Below are 23,821 nucleotides of genomic sequence, written 5' to 3' on the forward strand. Positions count from 1 at the left end.
ACTGAAGCCGTGGGGTCCTCCTGTAAGCTGTGGTAGGCAGGCCCAGTTCCTTCCCAGACCGATGAGCTCCTGTCTGGAAAGCCCACGGCCCACCGCAGGTGATGAGGTCCGGTCACTCTTCAGGACAGCCCAGTCTGCACCCCGGCCTGGGAGGGAACCGACTCCACAGCTGCCCCGCCTGCTGCTCTCCACTGGCCCAGCGCTGTGACGGCAGGTACCGGGCCTCCATGCCCACTCTCGCCCTTCTCCCTCCCCACTCAAGAACCACGCAGAGCAGGGACAATCGGATAGTGCCATTTATTGCCCCGCACCCTCCTGCCGCCGTGTCCAGGCCAGGGAACAGACCGGACCCCAGCTCCGCAGGGACGCGGGGACCAGGGGCTAGTCCCGCTCCAGCACTCCTCCCGGCCCAAACCCGGGGAGGGGAGGAAGGACGAGGGCCAAGAAAAACAACAGGACCCGCAGGGCAGAGACAAAATAAGGGCAGGACGCAGTCAGGAGCGGGCATGATTCAAAGAAAACTCTACAGGGGAAAGGACCCTCTTTCCCTTCCCCCCGCATGGCCCTTCTGACCCGGAAGGCTCCTCGCAAGCCCCGGGGGCGGAAGGGCAAGGGAAAGAGGGGCGGGGCACCGGTCGTCCAGTGGCGGGCTCCGGCGTCCCCGGGTCTACAGTTCTCACGCTCGGTCCCTCCCGGGCTCGCAGAGAACCAGAAGGGCAGGCCAGGCCGGGGCAGGGTGCAGGGCGGGGGCAGGAGGGCCCTAGCACCCCCGGCCGCCCGTGGCTCCACGCGGACCGCGGGGGCGGGGAAGGGGGAGAGGAGACCCGCCGCTGGTGGCGCCCCTCTGTCCGCCTCTCTCTGGTCTCCGGGTCCAGCGCCAGCGTCCCGGCCAAGCCCGAGGGGCCCTGCCCCCCCGGGCCTCCGCCCCTACCGGCCCTCCCCGCCGCGGCACTCGCTGCAGCGCCCGCCGGCAGCCTCGTCGTCGTCGTCGTCGTCGTCCCCGCCCGCCCGGTAGTAGCTCTGTCCGCAGCGGCTGCAGACCGACGGCGCGCCCACGGCGTGCACCTTCTTGTGTCTGCGCAGCGCTGCGCCCTGCACGAAGCCCTCGCCGCACTCCACGCAGATGTGAGCGGGCTCCTCGCCCCCCGCCGCCCCGAGCCCGTCCCCGTGCTGGGCGCGCTGGTGGGCCAGGAGCCCCGCCCCGTGCCCGAAGCCCTTCCCGCACTCCACGCACACATACGGCTTGGGGGCCGGGGCGCGCCGCGAGCGGGGCCCCGGCGCCTTGGCCCCCGCGCCCGCCATGGCTGCGGCCGCCGCGGACCCCTCGCCCGGCGCGCCCACCACGATGATGCCCTCGCCGTCGCCCACCGGGATGGCGATCTCGCCGTCCGCCGCCGCCGCCTCCTCGGGCGCCTTGGCCCGGCGCACGCTGGCCGCCAGCACCTTGGCCGCCACGCCGGGGCCCGACAGCTCGGGGTGCAGCCGCAGGTGGCGCGCCAGGCTCTTGGGCTGGCTGAAGCCGCGGCCGCAGCGCGGGCACACGAAGGGCTTGAGGCCGCTGTGCGAGCGCCGGTGCTTGGCCAGGCTCTTGCTCTGCGTGAAGCTGCGGCCGCAGTCGGGGCAGGCGTAGGGCTTCTCGCCCGTGTGGATGCGCTGGTGCTGCATGAGGTTGGAGCTCCAGCTGAAGCGCTTGCCGCACTCGGAGCAGGCGTACGGCTTCTCGCCCGTGTGGATGCGCCGGTGCTGCACCAGGTGCGAGCTCTGCGAGAAGGTCTTGCCGCAGTCGGCGCAGGCGTTGGGCCGCTCGCCCGTGTGCGTGCGCTGGTGCCGCGTCAGCTTGGACCAGTGGCTGAAGCTCTTGCCGCACTCGTTACAGATGTAGGGCGCCGGCGGCCGCGGCCGGGGCGGGGGGCCAGCCGGGGGCGCGGACTGGGGTGGGGACAGCTTGGTCGGGGGCCAGCTGGGGACGTCATCGTCATCCATGATGAGGATGTCCACTACAAGGCAAGAGGGTGGGAGGGGAGTCAGAGAAGCCCCGGCTCGACACAGGGCCCGTCCGGGAGCAAGGGTGGAGAGCGAGGGTCCGGAGCGAGGGCCGAGGCTCCCGCCGGCTGTGCCACCTGCCGCAGAGCACGCACAAAGCCTCGGGCAGCTCGTCACCTGCGCGCCTTCTCGGGGTGCCCTGTGGCACGGGAGGGCAGCTGGGCTGGGTCACCTCGAAACCCGCTGCACAGACCTGGCTCTCGGCAGATGCCCCGTCTCTCCACCTCCCTGCCCACCCTATTTTCCTCAGAGCATGGCTCGCTCCCTGGCATTTCACTGCACGTTCATGTCTTCCATTATCCACCCTCAAGACTTTTCCTTCCCAGCTGCCTCCCCCACACCGGAACAAGGCCTGGAACACTGCAGCGACTCCAGAAGTGGCTGGGAAGTAAACTGTCCACAGGGATTCAACAAGGATGGAAGTCTAGGCAATGATACCTGAAGCCCAAAGGGCCAGGCAGAGACAGGGAGGGTCCAGGGAGAGCGCCACTGGCAGGGGGAGAGCGCCCACACCCTGGCCCAGGAGCAAAGGCAAGCCCGGGAGTGAGGGCATCACACCTGGGCTCCAGGAAGACTATCCTGGTGCAGACTAAGAAGAAGGAGGAGCAGGGCTGGTTCATGGGATCACAGGCTAGCACGGGATCCCACCTGCCCTGGCACCTGGGAATGTGGCCCCCACATACCGGAGCCCCCGTCTGGCCCATGCAGACGACAGAGGAGCCTGGGGCCCTGGTCTGGCTGGCTGTATGGTGAGGACTCAAAGCCTGTCCGATGTCTGCACCACACGTGGCTTTGAGTAATGTCCCAGGGAAAGTGAAAGTGGGATCTCACAGCTCAGAGACTGACCCCCGTGCACCTGAAGCAAGGGCTCTCGCTCCCCGATCCGGTGAGTGGGGCCCGGGCCTCAGCCAGGACTCCTCCACGGTGCCCACCAGCCCAGCATGGCCCTCCATGAGTGCGCCCACAGCTTCCCTTCCAAGCATGCATCAGAAACACTGCTTCCCCGCTCCCTCCCTCCCAGACCCTGGGCTCCACGTGGCAGCCAGTCACACACCAGGCACAGGCTGGGCCCAGAGCACTCACACACGGACCCAGGGTAACACACACCCATGCAAAGAGCGCCACGATGTGCCGAGGTGGGCACTACCTCACCAGCCTCAAAGCGTCTACATCCGGTAAGGGCGGCACCACAGAGCTCGGGTCTTTACAGCACAGAATCAACCTGGAAAGCCTTGCTCCAGTCCCCCCACTTCTGCCCACTGCATGGGGTTCAGGGGGTTCCTCAGACCCCCTCCCTGCTGCCAGAGAGCAGCTGGGCCCGAAGGCCAGACCCTGCCCTTGCTCCAGGGCCATATGACAGCCCCAGTGCCTCGTTCCGTGGCGCTCGGCACTACTGGCCCAGAGCTGCTCGGTGGCAGGGGCAGCTGAAGGCTTCCCACGCGCTCCCCGTCCCCAGGGTCGGCTGCACGTGGCCATGGTAGGGTCCACGCTCGCTTCACCATGGGGTCCAGTTTTCGAGATAATGAACTGATTCTCTATCGTTCTCCAGTCTCCCCTTTCTGAGCATCGGGACGAACGCCTGCATTTACACGGATTGCGGGGGGGAGGGGGTCTCCAAGAAGCAGCACGGCGTCCTTCGGGCAGGACCCTGGTGGGCCCTGGCAGCTTCCCTGCTCCCCAGCCCCGTGGGATGCTCCTGGCGCATCCCCATGTCCTGTCTGCACCAGCAATCGCTGTTTCTCCAGGAGGCCCTGGTTCATCTGATGCAAAAGTACTTCCAGACTCAAAGCTGGGAGCGGTCACTGCTTTTTTTTTTTCTTACAGAAATATTCCACTGAGTTCATTCACACAGACGCTTCTTCCCAGACAGATCCGGATCTACAGGTTTTTCTTGAGTCTTTTCTCTGTGATGTCTGCATCCCCCTTCAGAGGGGAGAAGAGAATGCGAATAGCCTGTAATTATTCATTTGCTGACCCCAAGGTAGTGCTGAGATAACCACCCTATTACCACCGATGACAATTTCTTGAAAACACAAAACACAGCTTTGTGTGCGCTACTCCTGACCCAGCGAACCTCCCGCAGCTCTCCTGAGACCCAACCCCGCTCACTGCCTGCCTCTCTCCAGCCGGCGGCGGTTCGAGGCTCGCCTGCTAAGATCCCTTGGAAGGGCCCAGGACCCTCGGACTGAGCTCCTGCTGTGCCCTTCCGACCTGTAGGTCAGTTTTGATGAGACCCCTGGCTCGCCTTTCCTTCTCCTGGGAATCAGAAATGTGGCCCCGTTGTCTTCTGGCATAAAGCCCTGCCCCTAGATGCCCCCAAGATTTCCTTCTTTCCTCACCATCCAGTGACCCGGACAGAACACGGCTCGTTCGTTTTGGTGACGCCCTTGGATTTGTGATTTGCTCTTTCAAGGCCTAACTTTTAGAATTCAGAAAGGTCCTCTTGGCTTGTAGTGTTCACTGTTTACTCTTTCTCTGCTTCGGATTTCTGCAAGGACCTCCCCATCCACACGCTGGGATTCTGACTTTTTTTTTAACTCCATTTTAACATTTCTTCATTTCTTTTTGATTTTTAAACATCCCTCCTTTTTACCTCCAACTTTTCTCAGGGAGTATGTTCTTTGTATTCCCTCCTGAGTTTTCTCCTTCATTTTTTGAAGGAATCAGACGCCTTCTGAAACGAATCTGCTCCTGTTCTCCGCTGAGCCCCGCACCCTTGCTTCTGAGCTGTTCCGAGTATGTGCTTCTCCCACCGGCTCTCACCTCTCTGGCCCGGCGGTGTGTCTCCAACTGACCCCTTATCTGGGGAGATGTTACCTGCTCCTTTTCTCTTTTATTCTGACAGCTCTGGGGTTGGGAGCACTTGTGTTAAGCTCAGTTTGTTCCTGTTGCTTTTTCTGTGCAGAAGGGTTACCCGACTCCCAAGCGGTGAGGTTCCCCTACTCTGGGGGGACAAGGTTCCCCAACTCCCAAGGGGCGAGGTCCTCCGAGCTCCCTCCTCTGATGTTCTCGTCGTAGCTGACAGTATGGGACAGTGCTGCAGGTTCCTAGCTCTGCAGCCCCCATTTTTATCTGTACCTCCTCCTTCCTTCCCCCTGTGGTCAAAGACATTGTCCCACTTGGTCTTGAGTTCCCTCCCGGAAGGTTTTGCTGAGTGGGTCCTGCTGTGGGCAGAACGTTCTCCGTGACTGGCAGCAGAGCCCACGGGTGGGCCCCAGGTCACGCCAGCCCCAGACCTTCCTGCGGCCCCGCTCCCAGTCTGGACAAAACACGTCCAATCTCAGCTGCAGGCCTCAGGGGGACCACCTCCCAAGCTTCCAGGGAGTCCCGGAGGGCTATCTGGGGCTCTTCCTTGCTTCCTTCCCTCCAGCACAGTGCCAACACCAGGCAGGCCTGTGGCCATTGGTCTGTCCCCAACCAACTGTATTCTGGGGTCACAGAGGCACCCACACACCTAAGGTGTGCTGTCATCAGCGTGGCTCAAGGAATCTGGGTTCTGCCACGTGGTTTTTCTGGGGAGGTTTGGGGGCTTTAAGGGCTGCCATCATCCCGGGCTGGACAGAGCATTCCCGGTGAGCCCTCCGGAATGACTCTAAGGCGCACTGCGACCGTGAGAGCCAGACCTCGGCAGAGGGAGGTCAGAACCCTGTCCCCCACGACAGGACTGCCAGGACACCAGCGCACTTCTTCCGTGTTGGGGGAGCTCCCGCCTCAGAATCACGGTGTCATTTCTATTTACGCAGTCATTTTGGACTGCTGCCCGTTCTGAATACCTGCGGCCAAACCCAGGACAGGCCTGCACGGCTCTCCCACCCCAGCGCCGTCCGGCCCCAGGCCTCGGACCACCCGCACCCGGACGGCCAGGCCGGGCCAGCAAAGGGGCCCCAGTCAGCAGGTGAGGAAGGGCTGCCCTCCCCCGGGGATGGTGCAGCAGACACCGGCTGTCCCCCCACCAGCTGCCCCCCCCGGCTGTCCCCCCACCAGCCGCACCGCCCGGCTGTCTGCCCCACCAGCTGCCCCCCCGCCGGCTGTCCAGTCCCCCCCACCCCCCACTCTGGGCGGGTGGCCCGGCCTCTCCGCTCTCCAGCACTCGGGCCGGCAAAGCCAGCGGCTGGAGAGGAGCACGGGACGGACAGGCCGAGCATCTAAAGCAGCAGCCGGCGTGAACAACGGCGTCCGCTCAGTCCGCATACCACTCCCCAAAACACCCAAATCCAGGGATGAAAATGAGAAAATTCTTGGGGTTTCACAAATGCCCTGGGCAGGTCCATGTAATGGAAAGGAGACCCCTGGGCTCTTTTCAGTCTCGTGTGCACAGAGCGGCAGGAGAGGCACCACCCAGGTGACCAGGTGTCTGCCCCCCGCAGCTGCGGGCTTCCAATGGGGTCACAGCCCAGCAGCAGGGGTCAGCTCAGGGAGGAGCAGGTCTGCGGTGACCCACACGGAACACGGTGGGAGGAGACGCGAACACAGCACCGGGGAGGCCGACGGGGAGGACTGATCCCAGACTCGCTGCCACCGCACGTGAACACACAAGGGGCTGGGCCGAGGGCACGTGCCGAACGACTCAGGCCCTGACGAAAGTCAGAAGACAGGCCGTGGACCCCCCTCTGCCATGTGTCTCAAGGTGCCTCCTTGTCATGGGGGGAGTCACCCGAGACACCCGAGGCAGGAAGACACCAGGTGGAGAGGCTCCGACTTGCGGGGACAGAGCGAGCTGGAACGGCCTTCAGACAACAGGCCTGCTGGAGCCCGCCAAGCCCACCTCCCCCCGGCATCCAAGGGGCCCTGAGGCCAAGCCTTCCCTGGGGAAGGGGCCTAAGGCCCACAACTGCCCCCAGCTCCTGGGCAGCCGCCTGCAGACCAAGACACGCTGGCTCTGGGCTCGGGGCTCCTGAGCTCCCGAGGAATGCCGTTCTCCCTGGGGTGACAATGCTCAGTCCCTCTTCCTCACCGGAAAATCCTGAGCTCAGGGCTGAGCTGCGATACGGCAGGCGCACCGATCGTGAAGCCACCTCCTCCACCATGCGTCCCCGACGCGGCCAGCCAGACCCATGTGGGGCTGCCGGGAAGAAAGGCCAGGGAGCCCCTCAGCATCTTCGGCAGGGCCCCGGGGGACGCGAAAGCCGGAGCTGAGGACCGGTGCAGGAGTGTGCGGCTGCCCGGCACAGCACACACAAGGCCGCCCAGAGCCTTCACCCAGCCTGGAACCAGCCTGCGGGCAGCCTGCTGTCCCGGACCGCTCCGCACCCTTCCGGTTAGAGCCGCGACCAGGATGGCTCTCGTCTCATCTCGCTGCCGCACCCCCTGTCTCAGTCTGCCCCCACGGCCTTGGCCCCACAATCCCCCACAACCCTATCCAGCCAGGGCCCAAACCTCCTGCAGTGGGCAGCCCCCTCCTTGGCAAAGCCTCCCTGCCCCCAAGATGAGCCTCTGGCGAGGCAGTCTCCACGGCCGTCCCCTCAACAACCACCACCAGCCTGTGGGCCCCACACGGGCAGGGACCTCGGCCTCAGGCACAGTGTCCCCAGCTCCTCCCCTGCAAAAGCGAGGACACAGGGCACAGCTTGCCTCCACCCTGCGGACTCCAGGCAAGGTGAGCAACGCAAGGTGTGGGATCACTCCCGGCAAGCCAGGACTCCGCGCCAGCCCAAGAAGCTAGGCTGGGGGGGCGCCTGGGTGGCTCAGTGGGTTAAAGCCTCTGCCTTCAGCTCAGGTCATGGTCTCAGGGTCCTGGGATCGAGCCTGGCGGGGAGCCTGCTTCCTCCTCTCTCTGTCTGCCTCTCTGCCTACTTGTGATCTCTATCAAATAAAATCTTTTAAAAAAAAAAAAAAAAACTCAGGCTGGGGGCTGTGGACAAGGGTGGACGCGAGGACTGGCTGGAGGCCACCGCAGGGTGGCAATCCAGGTGCCAGGTGGCGGTGGCAGCGGGGGCTGGGTGGGCTCCGTGGCCACATCCAGAATGTACACTATAAGTGGATCCTCAACAGGCCAGAAGTCAGATCAGAAGGGCCCAGGGAGCCCCCAGGGTCGGCCAGGCCATGAGGCTGCGACTCAGGGCTCTAACAGCACCTTCCACCTGCCCCCTTCAGACCTGGGCAAGGGAGGAGCCCACCCCACCTGCCTTCTCCCAGCTCCAACCCACCCTGGTCAGACCCACCACAGGTATCAGGCCGGGGTCTCAGGGCAGGAGTCTGGCCCAGTCACCCCACAAGAGGCCCCAGACCCAGGTGGGCAGGACTCCCCGGGGCAGGCCCACAACCACGGGACGCAGAGCCACTTAGAAGCATCCAGGCTCAAGGCCCATGAGCTGAGCACGGGGGTCACGGTGGCCGGCCCCGCGACAGGGGTGGGGGAGAACAGGCTCCGGGCTGCACAAGGGAGAGCAGAGAACCCACCAGACGTTCTGCAGGTTTCGTAAGGAGCACAAGTTAACAGAGGACTCGGAAGATTAAACCTGACTTACTCCACGGCAGAAGTTTGGAGAAAACTGGGGCTGTGACTCAGACTGCGTGTTTCGCTGGGTGAAGTAAGCACTTTGTAGCTGCGGTTTCGTGTTTGCTCTTAAAGAGCCCGCACCTGCTCGAGGACCTATGGGTGCAAAGACAGGACATCTGGGATGTTCTTTAAAATCTCCGGGGGGAGAAAAGGGCACAAATGGAGAAACGAGACTGGCCAGGAGGTTGGTAACCCTGAAGCTGAGTGCTAGCAGAGTCATGTACCTGAGCTCCAACGCCCCCATAACACACAGGCTTTTAAAGTAATTCTGCAAGGGCTAGAAGGCCGAGGACATGTGTCAGGGGAGGCAGAAGAAGCAGGCCCAGACAGGCACAGCGAGGAAGGACGGGCATGGTCCTCCCCATGGAGGGCTGCTGGGTCAGAGTGAGCACGGAGACCCCACCTCTGTTTCCTCCTTGGTAACCAAGGCCACCAGGACCTGCCTACAGGGAGCTTCTCTTTATGCTCCTCTGGGTGATCTTATAACGCGTGGGGGGAGGCCCAGAGGCTTTAAAAACCCTACCCCCGACCACGGTCCAGGCCCCGTGGCCCATCTCGCAGACGACTGTGGGATGCTGGCACCGGGGCCGAGACCCAGCGCCCGTTGTGAATGTAAAGTCCTACCAGCACGTGGCCGCGTCCACTCACTTCCATACTGGCTGCCTTCCCGCTGCACGGGGCACGGGCTCTGCAAAGCCAAAAATCTCTCCCCTCTGGCCTCTGTGTAAAAAACACACCTGCTGACGCCGCGCCGGCATAACCGCCGGCACGAAAACACACGGGCAGCAGCATGAAAGCCAAGCCCGTGCTTTATTTCTCGGATGCCCTAGAGGAAAACCCCTGGAAACCAGAAAGCAGAGTCTCAGCAAGCAAACCCTGGGCCCCGAGTGCTCAGAGGTGAGTTTTATTCAACCCAAATAATGCTTTATTAAACACAACAGGATACCGATATTGAAAAAGTGGAAGATTTCCCCTAAAAACCCAGATACTCAGCTTTCCCCCCAAAACTGGCACACATCACACCCTCCTCTGTGGTCCTGTCACCCCAGCCCCACAATGCCCACCCTCCGTCTATAGCTTCTCACTTGAGAGACCTGCAGAGAACCTAGAAACAGGGCAGAGGGGCCAGGACACCGGGGAGCAAGGAGGCTGGGCTGCGAGGGTGGAGAGGACGGGCAGAAGGGGAGAAGCGGCCCCCAAGGGCGCCCGTACCCTCTGGAGGAAGGAGGCATCACTCCTGGGCCACGGGAGCAGAGGGGAAAGGAAGCCGGGGTCCAGGAGGGGTACTGAGCACTGCCCAAGGCCACCTCACCTGGGTTCTCGTGACTGGCCATCTGCTGGTCCTCGGAATCTAGCGGCCCCGGAGACCAGGCCTCTTCCCGCAGCTCCATGTCTGGGTCCCTGGAAGAAGGGGAGGAGACGGAAGGGCAGAGATCAGAGGACGCCAGAGTAGGAAGCCAGGCGCCACGTCGGCTCCAATCCGTGCTCGAGCTCCGAGCACCCAGCTCGGCCCAGGCAGGCAGCATAGGCAGCTGGTACCTGAGGGACAATGGAAAAACGGCCCGCATTGCCCCTGCGCAAGGGACCAGCCCAAGGCCACGCACCATCTGGGGGAGGAGGGAGCTCGGCGCTGCAGCCACCGGCCAGGCAGGAGTCCTGACTCCACCGCCCGCAGCTGGAGCCTGGGGAGACCAGCTCCTGCCTCAGCCTCCCTCCCCCCACCTCCCAGCACCCGGACCGCCACCAACACGCCGACCCGTCTCACGGGCCTGAGGTTTAAACAAGACGACGCACGGATGCGGCTCTAGCCCCAGAGTCCATCCCTGCCCATCGGCCCGGAATGGCGAGGCCGACATGGGCACCTGAGTGCTCTAGGGGGTTCATGCGCTCGGGTCTCCCAGCAACACTCTGTATGGGGGTCCTGGGGTAAGGCGCGAGCCTCTGGCATCTGCACTCAGAGGGGCGGCCGGACAATGCTGGCCTCGGGGGAGGGAGCGGCGGCCTCCATCGCTGAAGATTTACGGGATCTGGAGATTTCGGGAATCGGGACGCCATGTCACTGGGTGTCCTGCGCCTTCTCTCAGTGTAACGTTCGCAGGACTTGTCCGAATGTCCTTTTCACAGCTGGACGAGACTCCACCGTACGGACGGACCACATTCCACGTCGTCTGTCCACCGGCCGACGCGGACGGTGTCTGGGCTGTTCCACCTCGGGGCTGAGGAGCAAAGCCGCTGGAGACGTCTGAACGCACATACCGTGTGGACGTGTCTTCATCTCTCCACCGCCCACCCCACGCAGTGGGCCTTGCCGAGGAGAAATCGCTCCCCTCCTTCTTTACTGGCCTCGAGGGTCAGGTTCTCACCACTCACCGCCGCCAGGGGCAATGCCATGTGGCAGGGCCTGACTCCCGGGGCAGACAACCTAGGCCTCCCCTGCTGGGCAAGGAGCTGGCGGGCAGCACCCGGAGACCGGGACAGGCCCCCGGCCCCAGGTGGTCTCGTCCGTCCTGCACTGCAGCAGGGCCTGGCACCAGGGGTACCCGTCCCTTGCTGTGGCGCCACTCCCCGGGGACGGGGACCTCGTCCCCGAAGCTGAGTGCACGCAGCTCAGGGCAAACCCCGCCCCCCACACACACGGGACCTCTCTGCAGAGGAGCAGCTGCGCACGAGCACCCACCAACAGCAACCATCTGCCCCCACCACAATATGCCAGACCCACTTCTCTTGAATCCCCCACTGACAGGGGGCTCGCCACCATCCAGGCACCGAAAGGAACCCATTCCACTGCCAGGGGGCTCAAGCCTGTCCCCTCAGTAACCTCCGCTGATCTCTGAGAGGAGCTCTGAGAAGCCACCTGTCCAGTTCATAGACACTCGCAGGCATCTCCCAGGTCCAGGCCCAGTTCTACGCGCGTCACACGCCATTACCACATTCGGTCCCGCCCGAGCCCTCTGAGTGGGCCATGCTGCCGCCCAGCACGCAGAGGAGGAAGCTGAGCCACAAGTGGCCGAGACCTGGAGGCAGACGGCCCACGGAGAAGCGTGAACCCGGGCTGTCCGGGCCAGGTCCTCGCCAGACGAGTGCTCACTCACACAGCAGCGTCCCATGTGCCTCCCACGTGCCTCCCACGAGCCAAACCTGGACACCGGGGTCCCATTTTCCAGCCGCTGGCCCCAGCTCTGTGCCACCCTGCACTGCCGTGCTGTCAACAACCCCCTTCCCCACGTCACAGCAGAGGACGTGAGGTCACAGTGAGGTCATCGCGGAGCAGGGACAGGACACCAAAGGTGCCGCTGCAGACTCCTTGGTCCCAACTGCTCTGCCGTCCTGAAACCCAGCCAACCGTCAACAAGGATCGAGAGGAGCATGGGACACGGGCGAGGACAAAGGCAAGCCCGTCTCAGGGGCCAGGAGCCACGCTGGGGGGCCCTGAGCAGGGGCTGGCAAGTGGCTGCCTCGGAGGTGCTGCTGAAATGTGGACAGAAGGCAGGAGCCTGGCAGGAGGCCAGCAAGGGGCCCCTGGTCGGAGCCCGCAGGCAAAGGCCAGGCCTCTTCGGCCCCGGCCACTGATGACAGGGGGCCACCACGGGGTCGGGCCAGGTTGGCGAGGGAACACACACACAGGGGTGCCCTGCTCAGGTTCTGGCTCCACGCAGCATCACAGCGCCCACCGTGACACGGGACAGCTGCCCAAGGACCACAGGCCCCCTCCCCGCAGGGCCCTCATCAGACGAGATCTTCCCGTCGGCCTCACGGGAGCCAAGGCGAGAGCATCAGCAGTTCTGCGGGCGCTGGCATCTTTCCGCCCCCGTCCCCGTCACTCCCACCCCAGAGGCGCAGGGTCTCCCCACGGGCCAGGCGTCGCTCCGACACTGGACAGCGCCCTGGTGATCGGGCCACAGCCCCAGCCACATAAGGGGGCCCTACGAGTGAGAACAAGCGTCTGGACACGAAAGGCGAGTTCACCCAGTGAAGTTCCCTGAAGATATGCTCTGAGGGGGGGGCGGAGAGGGGAGGGGAGGGATGGCCCGCTGCACCAGGAGGTCGGAGGAGGATCTCCCAGGAGGAGGAGCCGCAGGAGCGGCCCTGCAGGAGGAGCAGGGAAGAGGGATGCAGGGACGCGTGTGCAAAGGCCCTGAGCAGAGGCTAGAGATGCAGGGGTGGGAGGGCTCTCTTGCAGGGCTTCGAGGCCGCACAGAGCATGAAGAGTGGGTGAAATGTGGGACCCTCTGAGGTCAGCGTCGTTACGACCCGTACTTCACAGACGAGGACACTGGGGTCACAGACATGGGGGCCGGTGCTGGAGGTCGCCAGCAGCAGCAGCAGCATGTGGACGGCGGCAGCGGGCAGCCCGGATGCTCCGGCACAGCGCTGGGCTCGGAGCCACGGGACGGTCGCCACACGGCTGCGGAGCCGCACGCAGGCGCTGGGGGCCCCCGACCAGGCAACCCCCTCTCCAGAAGCTGATCTGAGGGAAACCCAGACCTCAGAAAACGCTTCTTGCAGACAAAAAATAGTTCCTCACGGCCAGATTTAGAGCAGGGAAAAACGGGAGAGAACCCGTCAGCGCCACGTGGGAGAAAGCCCGAGAAAAGTCCCAGCGATGCCACAGTCTCGGGAGCAGCGGCTGTGAGCCGTCTGCTCCCGCAGCAGGAGCGCTCGTCCCTCTTCGCTTCTCATCTTCATCTCAACGTTTTAATTCTTTAGAACAAGCGATCGCTTCTGTAATAAGGGAAAAGACAAGACAGCTCTTTTCCGGAAGGCCGGAGGGCTGTGCATCGCGAGGGGAAAATCACTGGGTGTGGAGGGGGCAACGCGGGGATGCCGCTGCCCGGCGGTCAGGTCACACAGGGTGACCGTGACCATGAGGCCGCGCAAACCCCGCACACAGCCGCTGGGCGTGCAGGTCGGGGAAGCGGTCTGACGGCTCCTCCCGCAATAAACAGACCCACTTTGGGAGCCGGCGACTCCACTCCCACGTGCACACCCGAGACGTAAACCCAAACTCCGGTCCGGCCGCCCACATTCCCGGCAGTGCTATTCCCACGCAAACACGTGGAGGTGGGGAGAGCCAGTCTCCCAGGGCCACAGAGAGAGGCTTCCGCAGGATTCCGCAGCCGTCCAGGACAGAGCCGGGGGCGGCTGGGGGCTGGGGGCGGGAGTGGGGCGGGACTCTGCTAATGGGTCTGTGGCTTCAGTGGGAGCGATGAGAACACCCAGGAGCCAGATGGTGGTGACAGCCGTGAATGCATCAGAAACCGCTAACTTGTAGGCGCGAAAAGAAAGGATTGCACGACATGCAAATTAGACCTCAATTAAAAAGTAAACAGACTTTAGGGTTCCTGGGTGGCTCAGGCAGTTAAGCAACTGGTCGTGATCCCAGGGTCCTGGGATTGAGTCCCGCATCAGACTCCCTGCTTGGCGGGGAGCCTGCTTCTCCCTCTGCTTTCCTCTCTCCCTCTCTCTCTCAGGAATAAATAAATAAAAATCTTTAGGGAAAAAAAGTAAACAGGCTTTAAAAAATCGTACGGGGCTGTCTGATTACAAGGCCACAGAGAAAACGAGGTAAGACAGGATCGCCGTCTACTCGTTAGACCAAACACCCCTGCTCACGGACCACGCGACAGAGCCGGCTACATCTTCGCGGGAAACAAGGGGCGCCTGGGCAGCTCAGTCATTAAGTGTCCGACTTTAGCTCAGGTCACGATCTCAGGGTCCTAAGATCGAGCCCCACATTGGGCTGCTTCTCCCTCTGCCCAGCCCCACCTCATGTCCCCCCCACCAATAAATAAAACCTTAAAAAAAAAAAAGAAAGAAAGAAAAACAAGGTTAACATGAAAGACACAGTGAGCACTCACAGGGCTGTGGGCCGGCAGGGCTGAGGCAGAGGGCCGGGCAGCCGCCCCTCTGCCCCGCTGCCCCCCGCGCCTGGGCGGCCGCCCCTCTCCCCACTGCGCATATGCAGACTCGCTTGCCAAGTGGGTGCCCCGTGCTTCCTCTGAATGAGGAGTGCATAAGTCACAGGGACTTCCCTGACCCGAGTCTCCGCCTCAGGCCGGCTTCCTGCAGCGACGAGGCCTCGGCCTTCGCTCGTCCCCTCCCTGTCTCCCTGCTGCCCGCGCTGCCCCACCGCTGCAGGATTGCGGGGCAGGGACTGGTCTCCACCGGGGACATTCACCCAGAACAAGCCGCCCCTCTTCCTGAAACTAGGAGATGGAAGCCACCCAGCACAGGGCCCTCCCTGTCCTTCCCTCCAGACCCCAGTGAAAGGAGCCCGGGCACAGACCTTCTCTCTGCCTATGGGCCAGGGTCTCTTCCCCACAGCCTCCACCCCTCGGCCCCCAACCCTGGGCGGAAGCACGTCTGCGGGTCCCACGTCTGTGGAAGTACAATCCGTGGGCTTCTGTCCTGCTAATCTGTTTCAGTCAGTCCTGGCCAGAAACCCGAAGAGGCAGAGGAAAGTCTCCCTCCCCTCTCGGGGGACACGCAGGAGCCCAGAGGGCTGTAGGCTGCCTGTGAGCTGCCCTGCCAGGACGGGCTTTCCCTGCGTGTTCGCACAGTCCCTCTGTAGAAGATGTCTGAGTAGCGACGCGAGGTCCTCCATTTTGCCCCTTGGCCTCTAAGGCCCTGAGTGTTTACCTTCCGGCCCGTGACAGAAAATGCTTGCAGACCCTGACTAGCAGACCCTAGCTAGCAAGCAAGGGCTGCTGAGACGTTGGGGGCAACGTCCCAGGCCGGACGGAAAGGCCTGGACGTGCTGTGCCTCCAACTGGAGGGAGAGAGGGGCAGAAGGCAGGCCAGGTGGCTGCGGGGGCCACAGGAGGGACGCCCATCTGAGGCAGCCGGAGCTCGGGGGTCCCCATCCTGAAATCCCAGTAAGGTTACCTTGCGTCTGTGTTTTGTGCACCGGAGTATGATGGGACAAGGGAGCACGCCCCAGGGGCTTCCCCACTGCTCCCCACAAGACCCAGCAAGTACCCCCCGGGGCCAGGAGAGGGTCAGGACAGCGCCCGAGCCAGGGACTAACCAGGGGTCCTACTGAAGAGTTGGGAAAGGTGTTCACTACACCTTACCCAGGTCCCTTCCTCTCCCACTCAGTCATTCATCACTCAGAAAGCTGCTGAGGCCTGTGGGCTGACCCTGTGGGCCTGTGGGTTCCCTACCAGGATCTCAGGATCGTGGGGGAAGGGCTCCAGCCCCCTCCCCTCCACAGCACTGCACACAGAGAGGAAGCACCGGGGCGTGACCGTGTCCGGCGACCAAGAGGCCCCCGGCCTGCTCTGGACGAGGGCTAACTATGCAATCTGACACCTTCGGAGCCCCTGCCTCGCCCATCTTCCCTCCCAGCTCCCCAGTTTCTGCCCCCTCTCTGTGACTTTGCCCAGCTCCAACCTCCAGTCCCCAAGATGGAGGGCCTCCCCCAGACCACCCCACCCACCCCAGCCAGGCCTTTGAGCGATCCAATTAACACAGGGGCTGACAGAGGCCAGCGGCTAATAAGCTTGAGACAAATTATTGTTATTATTGTTGTTATTAGATCCCGCCCACCTCCTCTGGATGCCGGCCCACCAATTAGCCCCTCTCTTTCTTCCGCTGCCAATCTCCCCGCCTCCCCTCCCCCGTGCCAGCAACCAGACGCTCCCAGTACCTGCAGAGCAAGGGCTCCTCCTGCACCTATGCCCCAGGCCCTTCCCTTCCCTTCTCTGGGACACACACACACCCATCCCCCACCCCCACCCCGTCCTCCCCTCCCCTCCTCCCTCAGGGCTGAGCTGCGACTTCCACCTCCTCCTACCTCCCACCCATCTCCGGCCTCCCCCTGCCCAGCCTCCTGGTCATCAAATCCAGTGGCTCTTTTACCCCTGTGCTGGCAGGGGACAGAGTCCAGCACTCAGTCCCTTCCCCGTCCACCCTCCCCCGCCTCCCCATGCCCACCCCCTTCCAACGCCCCTTTCAAGTCCACCCCCCACATCACAGACCACTCATCCTCTTAAGTCACTCAATTCAAACAGCCCAGGTAAAGGTGGGCGCAGGCTCCGCAAAGACACTTCTCCGAAGAGAACACGAAGAGCTGACAGGCACTAACAAGAGGCTCGACGTCCCCCGCCGACAGAGAAACAGACCTCAACCACAGGAGGTCCCAGGAAAACACAAAACACCCAGTGCTGGCGAGGCTGTGGAGAAAATGGAACCCCGCGTTGCTGGAGGGGGTGTGAAATGGGGGGCTGGAGGGTGCGGCACAGAAGGACGCCAGGGTCCGGCAGCTCCACTCGGGGCCGCAAACCCAAGACAAACAGAACATGCTTGAGCAGAAATCCGCACACGCGTGTTCAGAGGCATAAATCACGACCGCCAAAACCTGGAAACGACACAACCGCCCAACAGCAGGTGAACCCCGACCGCTGGAGAGAACACTGTTCCATCACACAGGAGTGACGCACTGACACGCCACACAGCACAAGCCCTGAACACATCTCACCACGCGAGGTGCGGACACAGAGACCGTGTCACGCATGAAAAACAGCAAACCCGCAGAGACGATAGAAGTGAGTGACTCCCGAGGGCAGGGGAAGGGGAGCGAGTACAGTCTCCCTCTGGGATGACAATGTTCTGCGGGGATGGGGGCGCCTACTCCCAAGAGGGGGTCATGTGCTAGGAGACTCACGCCTCCATGAGCTGCTGGGGTTCCCTTCCCTGCCCCACCTGAACCCCCTGCTGCACCTGCCCAAATCCAAACCCAGCCCCCAGCCCCCTGCCCACCTCCCACCTGCAGCAGTCCTCCAGCTGCCCCAAGTCCTCTCCCCTCCCAAGGGCCCACCCCCGCACCGCCCAGCATCCCAGGACTGAGCTTCCTTCCTCCCCAGCCCGCACCGCCACCTGGAACCATCCGCCCAGCCCACGAGACTCACTGAGGGGAAGCAGCCTGGCCGGCCCTGGCGTCCTCGACTGGCTGGGGGCCACTCAGACCTCACACCCCTCTTCAGCCTGGGTGGTGACACTCCACAGCCCCACTGGCGGTGCAGGCAGGCCCTACGCTCTCCTCTCCAGCTCCCACCCACTCCCATTTTCTGTGGGTGGCTTCACCCTTCGCCCCAGGCCCAAATACCCATCCGTCCCCTCCTCTACCTCCCACCCAGGCCACCTCCCACACCCGCAGCTGATGCTGCCAGGCTCCCACCTGTTCTTCCAACGCTGAGAGCAAGTCGGCAACACCATCAGAACCGTAAGCCCTTTTTTGGGGGGCAAACGGGGGCCTCTGTCAACTTTCCCCACTTCCTCCACAATGGCAGTCTGCTCAGACTTCTTCCATCTTCCCGGAGTCGGCTGGGAAGGCCGCACTTCCCCAGAACGCAATCTGCGCCCGTTCGGGTTTCCCAACACACCGAAAGAGCTGACCAAAGCAGTCGCTTCTGATCCTGCTCCCCTGACCCCCAGCCCCGCTTTCTTCCTCTTTTCACTGACCAGCTGCCTCACAGTAAGCCTACCTCATGGCTTGCTCTCTCCCATCGGCCTCCCACCCAGCCACACAGGCCTCACCCTTGCCCTCGGCCGCTGTCCCCTATCCTCGGGGGCACCCGCCGGCCCCGCCTCCAACCCTGTGGGGCCCTCCCGGGGGTGCAGGCAGGCGGCAAACTCCAGAGGCCCTGGCCCCCATTCCCCACTATCTCCAAGATAAACCAGTACCGGGAGTTCCTAGAGCCTCCCTGTGCGCTTATGGCGGCAGGTGCGGCAGGAGCCCGGAGGCCACCTGCCACCGTCCGGGAACACCCAGCATCCAGTCTTCAGACACGTCCGTCAATGCTCCTCATTCCTTCGTCTGGACAAGTAACTGAAAACTGCTTAAACAAACAAAAATACTCTCTAGGGGGTTAAAAGGCCACGCTCCGTCTGTCACCCCTCAATCAGGCCAGACCCCCATTCTTGGGGGGTGTTTACGTCCTGCCACCTTGCCCGATCTCCCCAGTGAAAGTAGCAGCTCCCCCAGAAAGCCTTCCCAGACTTCTCCCTTCCCTCAGCTCAAGTGTCCTCTCCTTTCAAAGCACAGACTACACGTCAGACCCTCATACCCACTGCAATGGGTTCACAATCCCAAGCCCATACACCGTCAGAGAGGAGAGAACAAGCTCTCCGGGCAGGCTGCCAGAGTCCAACTCAGCCCCGCCACTCGCAGCCATGTGACCTTGGACAAGGTGGTCTGGCCTCTGTGCCTCCTGACCCTCCAGGCCCCGCGGCCAGATCAGAGGTTAACGTGTGTGAAGCGCTCAGCCGGAAGCCAGGCACCCAGGATGTGCCTGGCAACCCCCGACAAGAAACTGTCGAAGTTGGGGTGCACACAAGTTCACAGAGCCAGCCACCAAGTAGAGGCACCAGACTCCAGCGTCGCCAGCCGCCAAGGTTATCGTTCCTTTCCTCCTCACCCTCAGGATCCTGGCACTGGCTCCCTTAACCGCCATCATTACAGTCGCGGCCTGTGGCCCCAGGTGGCCGGCGGGCGCAGCTCAGGGCCCCTGGCCACCCATCCAGGCTCCTGTGGCTGGCTGCTCGGTGGTCGTGAGGCCACAGCTCTCCGTGCTACTACGACAAAGCCACTGACACCACCAGCGTGAGTCATCCCCGAAACGAGAGGCTGGGGCTTGGGGTGCCTTGAACCAGCCAGTGACCCTTCGTGACAACACACCCCCTGCTACCCGATAACGGACACTGAAAAGGTCTTGAGGATAGCCTCCGTCTCCCCCAGACCCCAGCCGTGGCCGAAAAAAAGAAGTCATCAGAGCCCGTGGCATTACGGTGAAGGGCCGAGCTCTGGAATCGCGTGCAGGCCAGTGTTCCCAGTGCAACCATGGGGCCCAGGGCTCCATCCCACGCCCCTGAACTGGGAGCAACCAACCCCATCCCAAGACCTCAGAGAGCTTGGGACAGCGAGGACCAGACACAGGACCAGGCGCCTGCGAAGTGCTCAGGAAGCAAGTGCCGTCAAATTTAATCTGTCACCAAGAGGCCAAAGCTGCAGCTGGCTCCCGGAGGCCCCAGCACACATGAGGCTTTGGGCAGCCTGGAGGACAAGCGAGCAAGGTCTGGAGGCTGACATGTGTCTGAGCACAGGTGCCCGGGGAGCTGTGTCCCCAGCACTGACTACCGCTGCCATCACTGCAGCCACGGGCCAGAGTGGCGAATCCGGAGCTCACCATCACCTTCCCCCAAGCCCCAGGGTCCTCTTGGCCAATCCCTCCCTGTCTTTCAAGACACAAGATACACCACCTCCCACAGGGACAAGCTTCCCTCTGGGCACCTACAGTTCCCGGAAGGGATGTTCTGGGAAATCCCCCAGCCCTCTCCCTGGTCCTTCTGTATGTGTGTCCCCGACAGGCCTCCAAGCTGCTGCAGGACAGGAACTGCCACCCAGTGTCACCCAGCTCTGGGTCTGGCACAGGGGATCCTCAAGAAACGCGCACCGAGGGACCCTTCTCTCCCACCCCATGGTAGAGCGCTGTGCCAGGACCAATTTGCCCATGGGCCCAGCACAGGACCAGCCTTATCCAGAAAATGCTGGACTGTGCTCTCCACCACAGGGAATGAGGAAAGAGGGAAGGGACAGGTCCATGGTCACCATGCTGGAAGAGACAGGAGGCAAGGCCTGGCCTAGGAATGCTTGGCTCCAGAGCCTTTCTTACAGACCTTCCACTCAGCTCTCTGGAGGGGGACACGCATTCACAGCTTCCCTACCAAGTCAAAGCTATTACTACCATTCCTCTGCACCCAGGCAGAAACTGAGATGAGAGAGTCATTTACGCTGTAAGGTCACAAAGTACCAGGTATGGAGCTGGGATCTGAACTCGGGTCTGTCTGACCCCAGCACTTCTAAGGCCACACGGTTGCTCATGGGTCAGGCATGCTGATAAGCCCTTGGGGTTCTCCCGTTCCTCAGCTCAGCGGGTGTGCGGGTGGGGATTAAATCTGGAAAACTTCCAGGTGAAAAAGCTAAGACAAGAATAACAACGTGGGGATCTGATCCCAATGCTCTCGGGGCTGAGGAGGACCACAGGGAACTGCAGCAAGAGCAGGCAGGTGGACGCCAGCCGCATTTAGCCCAAGAGGCTTAGGTCTTAGGGGATAAGCGGGGATCAACAGCGACCGTGCTTCCCCAGAGCAGAGGCCGGCTGACTCCCAACTGTGTCCTCAGCACTGCCCAATACAGCCCGGCACCAGGCAGCCACACACCAAGTGACCCCTTCCTGAACGCCTCTGGACGGGACTGTGCCGGGAGGCCTTCCCACAATTGCTCTGGGGGAGGGGGTACTCCGTGTCCAGGTCCCCATCTCTGCCAGCCCGCTCCGGGGCCTTGTTCTTGACCCTGTCCTGGTGCCCAGCATGGGGCCGGGCACTGGGAGAGCCTGTGGGTCACTTTTCCGTCGTGGGACGCCACCATCCTGTGCCTGCCCAACCCCCGTCTCCACGAACTGGGGTGTCCCCCCTTGCGGTCGGGCCTGGGAGTGGGGGTGGGGTAGTCAAGCAGCACAGCTGGGCGCCCGGGAGCCCTGGAGGTGGCCTTGCGGCCCGGCCCCCGTCCGCCCCGGTCCAGCGGGCCACGCGGTGCCTGACCTTGGCCCAGTCATTTCCCCTCCGGCGAACGCGCTTCCTGCCCGCCGCCCGCGCCGGGGCGAATGAATGAGCCTCCCGCGAGGACCCAGACCGTAATCACCCGCGGATCAAAGGCCGCACGCAGCCCGCCCGCGGCGGCAGCGGAACTCGGGCTTCTCGGGAAGCGGGAAGGAGCGGCAAGGGAGGGGGAACAGGCCCGGGACCCAGACGCGCCCCCCGGACCGCCGTTTCCGGTCAGGCCTGCCCGGCCCGCGCGTCCCCTTCCCCCACCGGGGCCTCAACTTCCCCCGGGAATCACCACCACTTCCGGCCACGACCTGCCGGGGAGGCTGCGGCGGCCCCACCCCCGAGCCCCCGGCCCGATCCCCGGCGCTGCGCAGGCGCGCTCCTTCCCCGGCGCGGCCGCGGCGCGGCCCCGGCGCGCACGCGCGTTCCCCGCGGCTCCGCCTGGCGCGCCCTCGCCCGCCCGCGTCACCGGCCGCGCGCCCACTCACGCCCCCCCGCACGCGCACGCGCACTCGCCCCCCCCCTCTCGCTCTCCCCCGCGCGCCTCCCCGCCCGCCCCCCGCCCGCAGCGGGGCTCCCCGAGGCGCGCGCCCACCCCGGCCCCGGATTCACGCCCCCCCGCCTCCGCTCCCTCCCCTCACCTCCTCGGTCCCGGGGCCGCCGCGCCGCACTCCTCCTCGCTCCTCCCTCGCGGATGGTGGCAGCGGCGGCAGCGGCGACTCAGACCCTGGGGTCAGGGGGACGGGCGCCCAGGCCGGAAGTGACCTTCCCGGCCGCTTCCGCCCGCGCTGCTCCCCCTCCTTTCCCACCCCCCCCCCCGCCCCCCTAGAAAATAAAAAGACCCTTGGGGGGGGGGGCCCCCGGCCCCCCCCCCCCCAGCCACCGCCCCCCTCAGCTCTATGGTGCGGAGCGGGCGCCCCTGGGAGCCACTTCCGGACGGTCTAGGACACGGGTCCTCCGTCCCCGCTCTATGGCGCCGCGCGCCGAGGGGCTTCGGGCCCCGCCCCCTTCCAGGACAGGAGGCGCGAGCCCGGCCCGTTAGGCGGAGACTTCCGGGTGTCTCGGGAGGTGCCCCCCTCCCCCAGCCCGGCGCTCGCCGCTCGCGCCTGCGCGGTCGGCGCCCCGCGCGAGCCTGGGACGGAAAGGTGTGGGGGAAAGTGGCGTCGAGGGCCGCTCGTGCCACCCCGGGTCCTCCGGTCGTCTCTATCATCGTAACCCTTTCCGTGCCGGGGCTCGTGGCGGGTGCGGGGTCCGCTCGCAGGGACAGCTCCGGGGCACAGCCCCGACGAGCCCTGCCCGGTCCCGGGCTGAACTTCTAGGACGGGGATCCTGCTGACCCCGAGGCAAGCCCCACAAGTGCCCTCGCTTCCTGCACCTGCCGCCTGGCACTCCGAGCGGCCAACCCCTTCCTTCCCCGGTCCCCTTTCCTCTGGGTAGGAGATGGGAGCTGGGCTCTGGTTTCGTCTGGGAAGGTCCCCGGGGCTCGGAGCCACCCCTGGAGCTGCCAGAGCTCCAGGGCCAGAGCAAGCCTTGCCCGTCTCTTGGCCTCAGTGTCCTCCTTTTTCACATTGGGCGCCTGCGAGGGCTTTGCATGCTTTAGGTCCCATTAATAACCTGTTCCCACTTCGCAGATAACAAGGGACACCGAGCTCAGGCACCTGCCCAAAGCCACACGCCCGGAATGCAAAGCCTGGGCTCCAGGCGTAGTAGACCACTGGCCCCAGCGGCGGGGGCCTCACCTGCTTCCCTAATGGGAGGCCAGCACTTAGGAACCCCCACTGACTGTTGGCTCTCATTTCGGGGTCCTCACACAAAGTCGCTACTTTAATATTACAGTTTACACCACAGTGTCCTCATAAGCGAAGCCCCTCTGGCTCTCACGTAAGGATGACTTACCATGGTTACTGTAACCCTTTTACGATCGTCCTCATGGAAACAGTCACCAATAACAAATAAATATCAATAACGAATTTAAAAGAAACAGTCACCAAGCTTGGGAGTCAGGAGGATGGGGACGTACGAATCCCTTATTGGATGACACTTCTCACAGACTCAATTTAGTGAAATAATCTGTGCAAGTGAGCTCAATCCAGGCCCTGCCTCATAGCCAAGTCTTGGTGAAAATGGTAGTGATCAGTAAGACTTACTAGTATTGTTACTTCTGCTCTGTCCACTGTCTGGGTCACGTCTCAGTCTGCATCAGTTGTAAGGTGTGCATTGTAGATCTAATAACATCCCTTCAGAAAAAAAATACTGTATTAAATGTATACATAAAAGGTCAGATATGCCTGTGTCTCATCTTCAGAAGTACCACAAAAGTAAATTTTTTAAAACTAATTATTATTATTCTGGGCATGCATCGTGAGAGCTGAGACACATCTGTGTGTGTGTGTCTGCAGTAGCCTGATGAGGGCCAAGAGGGGGGCACAGCTTCCTCCCTCTCCCCTTTCCACCCTCCCAGTTGGCCAGACTGGTGAGACCTGGAGAAACTATCTTGGACAGAAGCTGTGCGTTGAGGATGGTGGAGTAGCAAGCTAGGAGGTTCCAGACAGACACTTGTTGGCGTAGTGAAAAACAGGTTCTGTGCCTCCGTGAGCAAAACAACCTTCTGTCTGATTGAAACCACCGATACTTCTGAGTCTCTCTTAAGACTGCCCAACCAATAACGGGATA

General features: G+C 63.0%; 1 protein-coding gene across 5 annotated transcripts; it reads right to left on the minus strand.

Moving 5' to 3' along the window:
- Positions 1-278: 278 nt before the first annotated feature.
- Positions 279-21,973, minus strand: LOC111139545 (zinc finger protein 787). Of its 5 annotated transcripts, none has more exons than XM_022491850.1 (3): positions 21,790-21,973; positions 9,855-9,943; positions 279-1,997 (listed from the first exon to the last, which is right to left on the minus strand). In XM_022491850.1, the coding sequence occupies exons 2-3, from the start codon at positions 9,931-9,933 to the stop codon at positions 928-930; spliced, it is 1,149 nt and encodes a 382-aa protein (XP_022347558.1). In that variant the 5' UTR covers positions 9,934-9,943; positions 21,790-21,973; the 3' UTR covers positions 279-927. The 5 variants fall into 5 exon arrangements, with proteins under 5 accessions (XP_022347558.1, XP_022347557.1, XP_022347559.1 ...); XM_022491849.1 differs by lacking the exon at positions 21,790-21,973 and adding an exon at positions 17,721-21,420; XM_022491851.1 differs by lacking the exons at positions 9,855-9,943; positions 21,790-21,973 and adding exons at positions 6,998-7,105; positions 8,511-8,569.
- Positions 21,974-23,821: the final 1,848 nt, after the last annotated feature.

Source organism: Enhydra lutris, unplaced genomic scaffold, assembly GCF_002288905.1.
Source record: "Enhydra lutris kenyoni isolate GAN:26980312 unplaced genomic scaffold, ASM228890v2 scaffoldscaffold111, whole genome shotgun sequence".
In the NCBI taxonomy this organism is placed as follows: domain Eukaryota; kingdom Metazoa; phylum Chordata; class Mammalia; order Carnivora; family Mustelidae; genus Enhydra; species Enhydra lutris.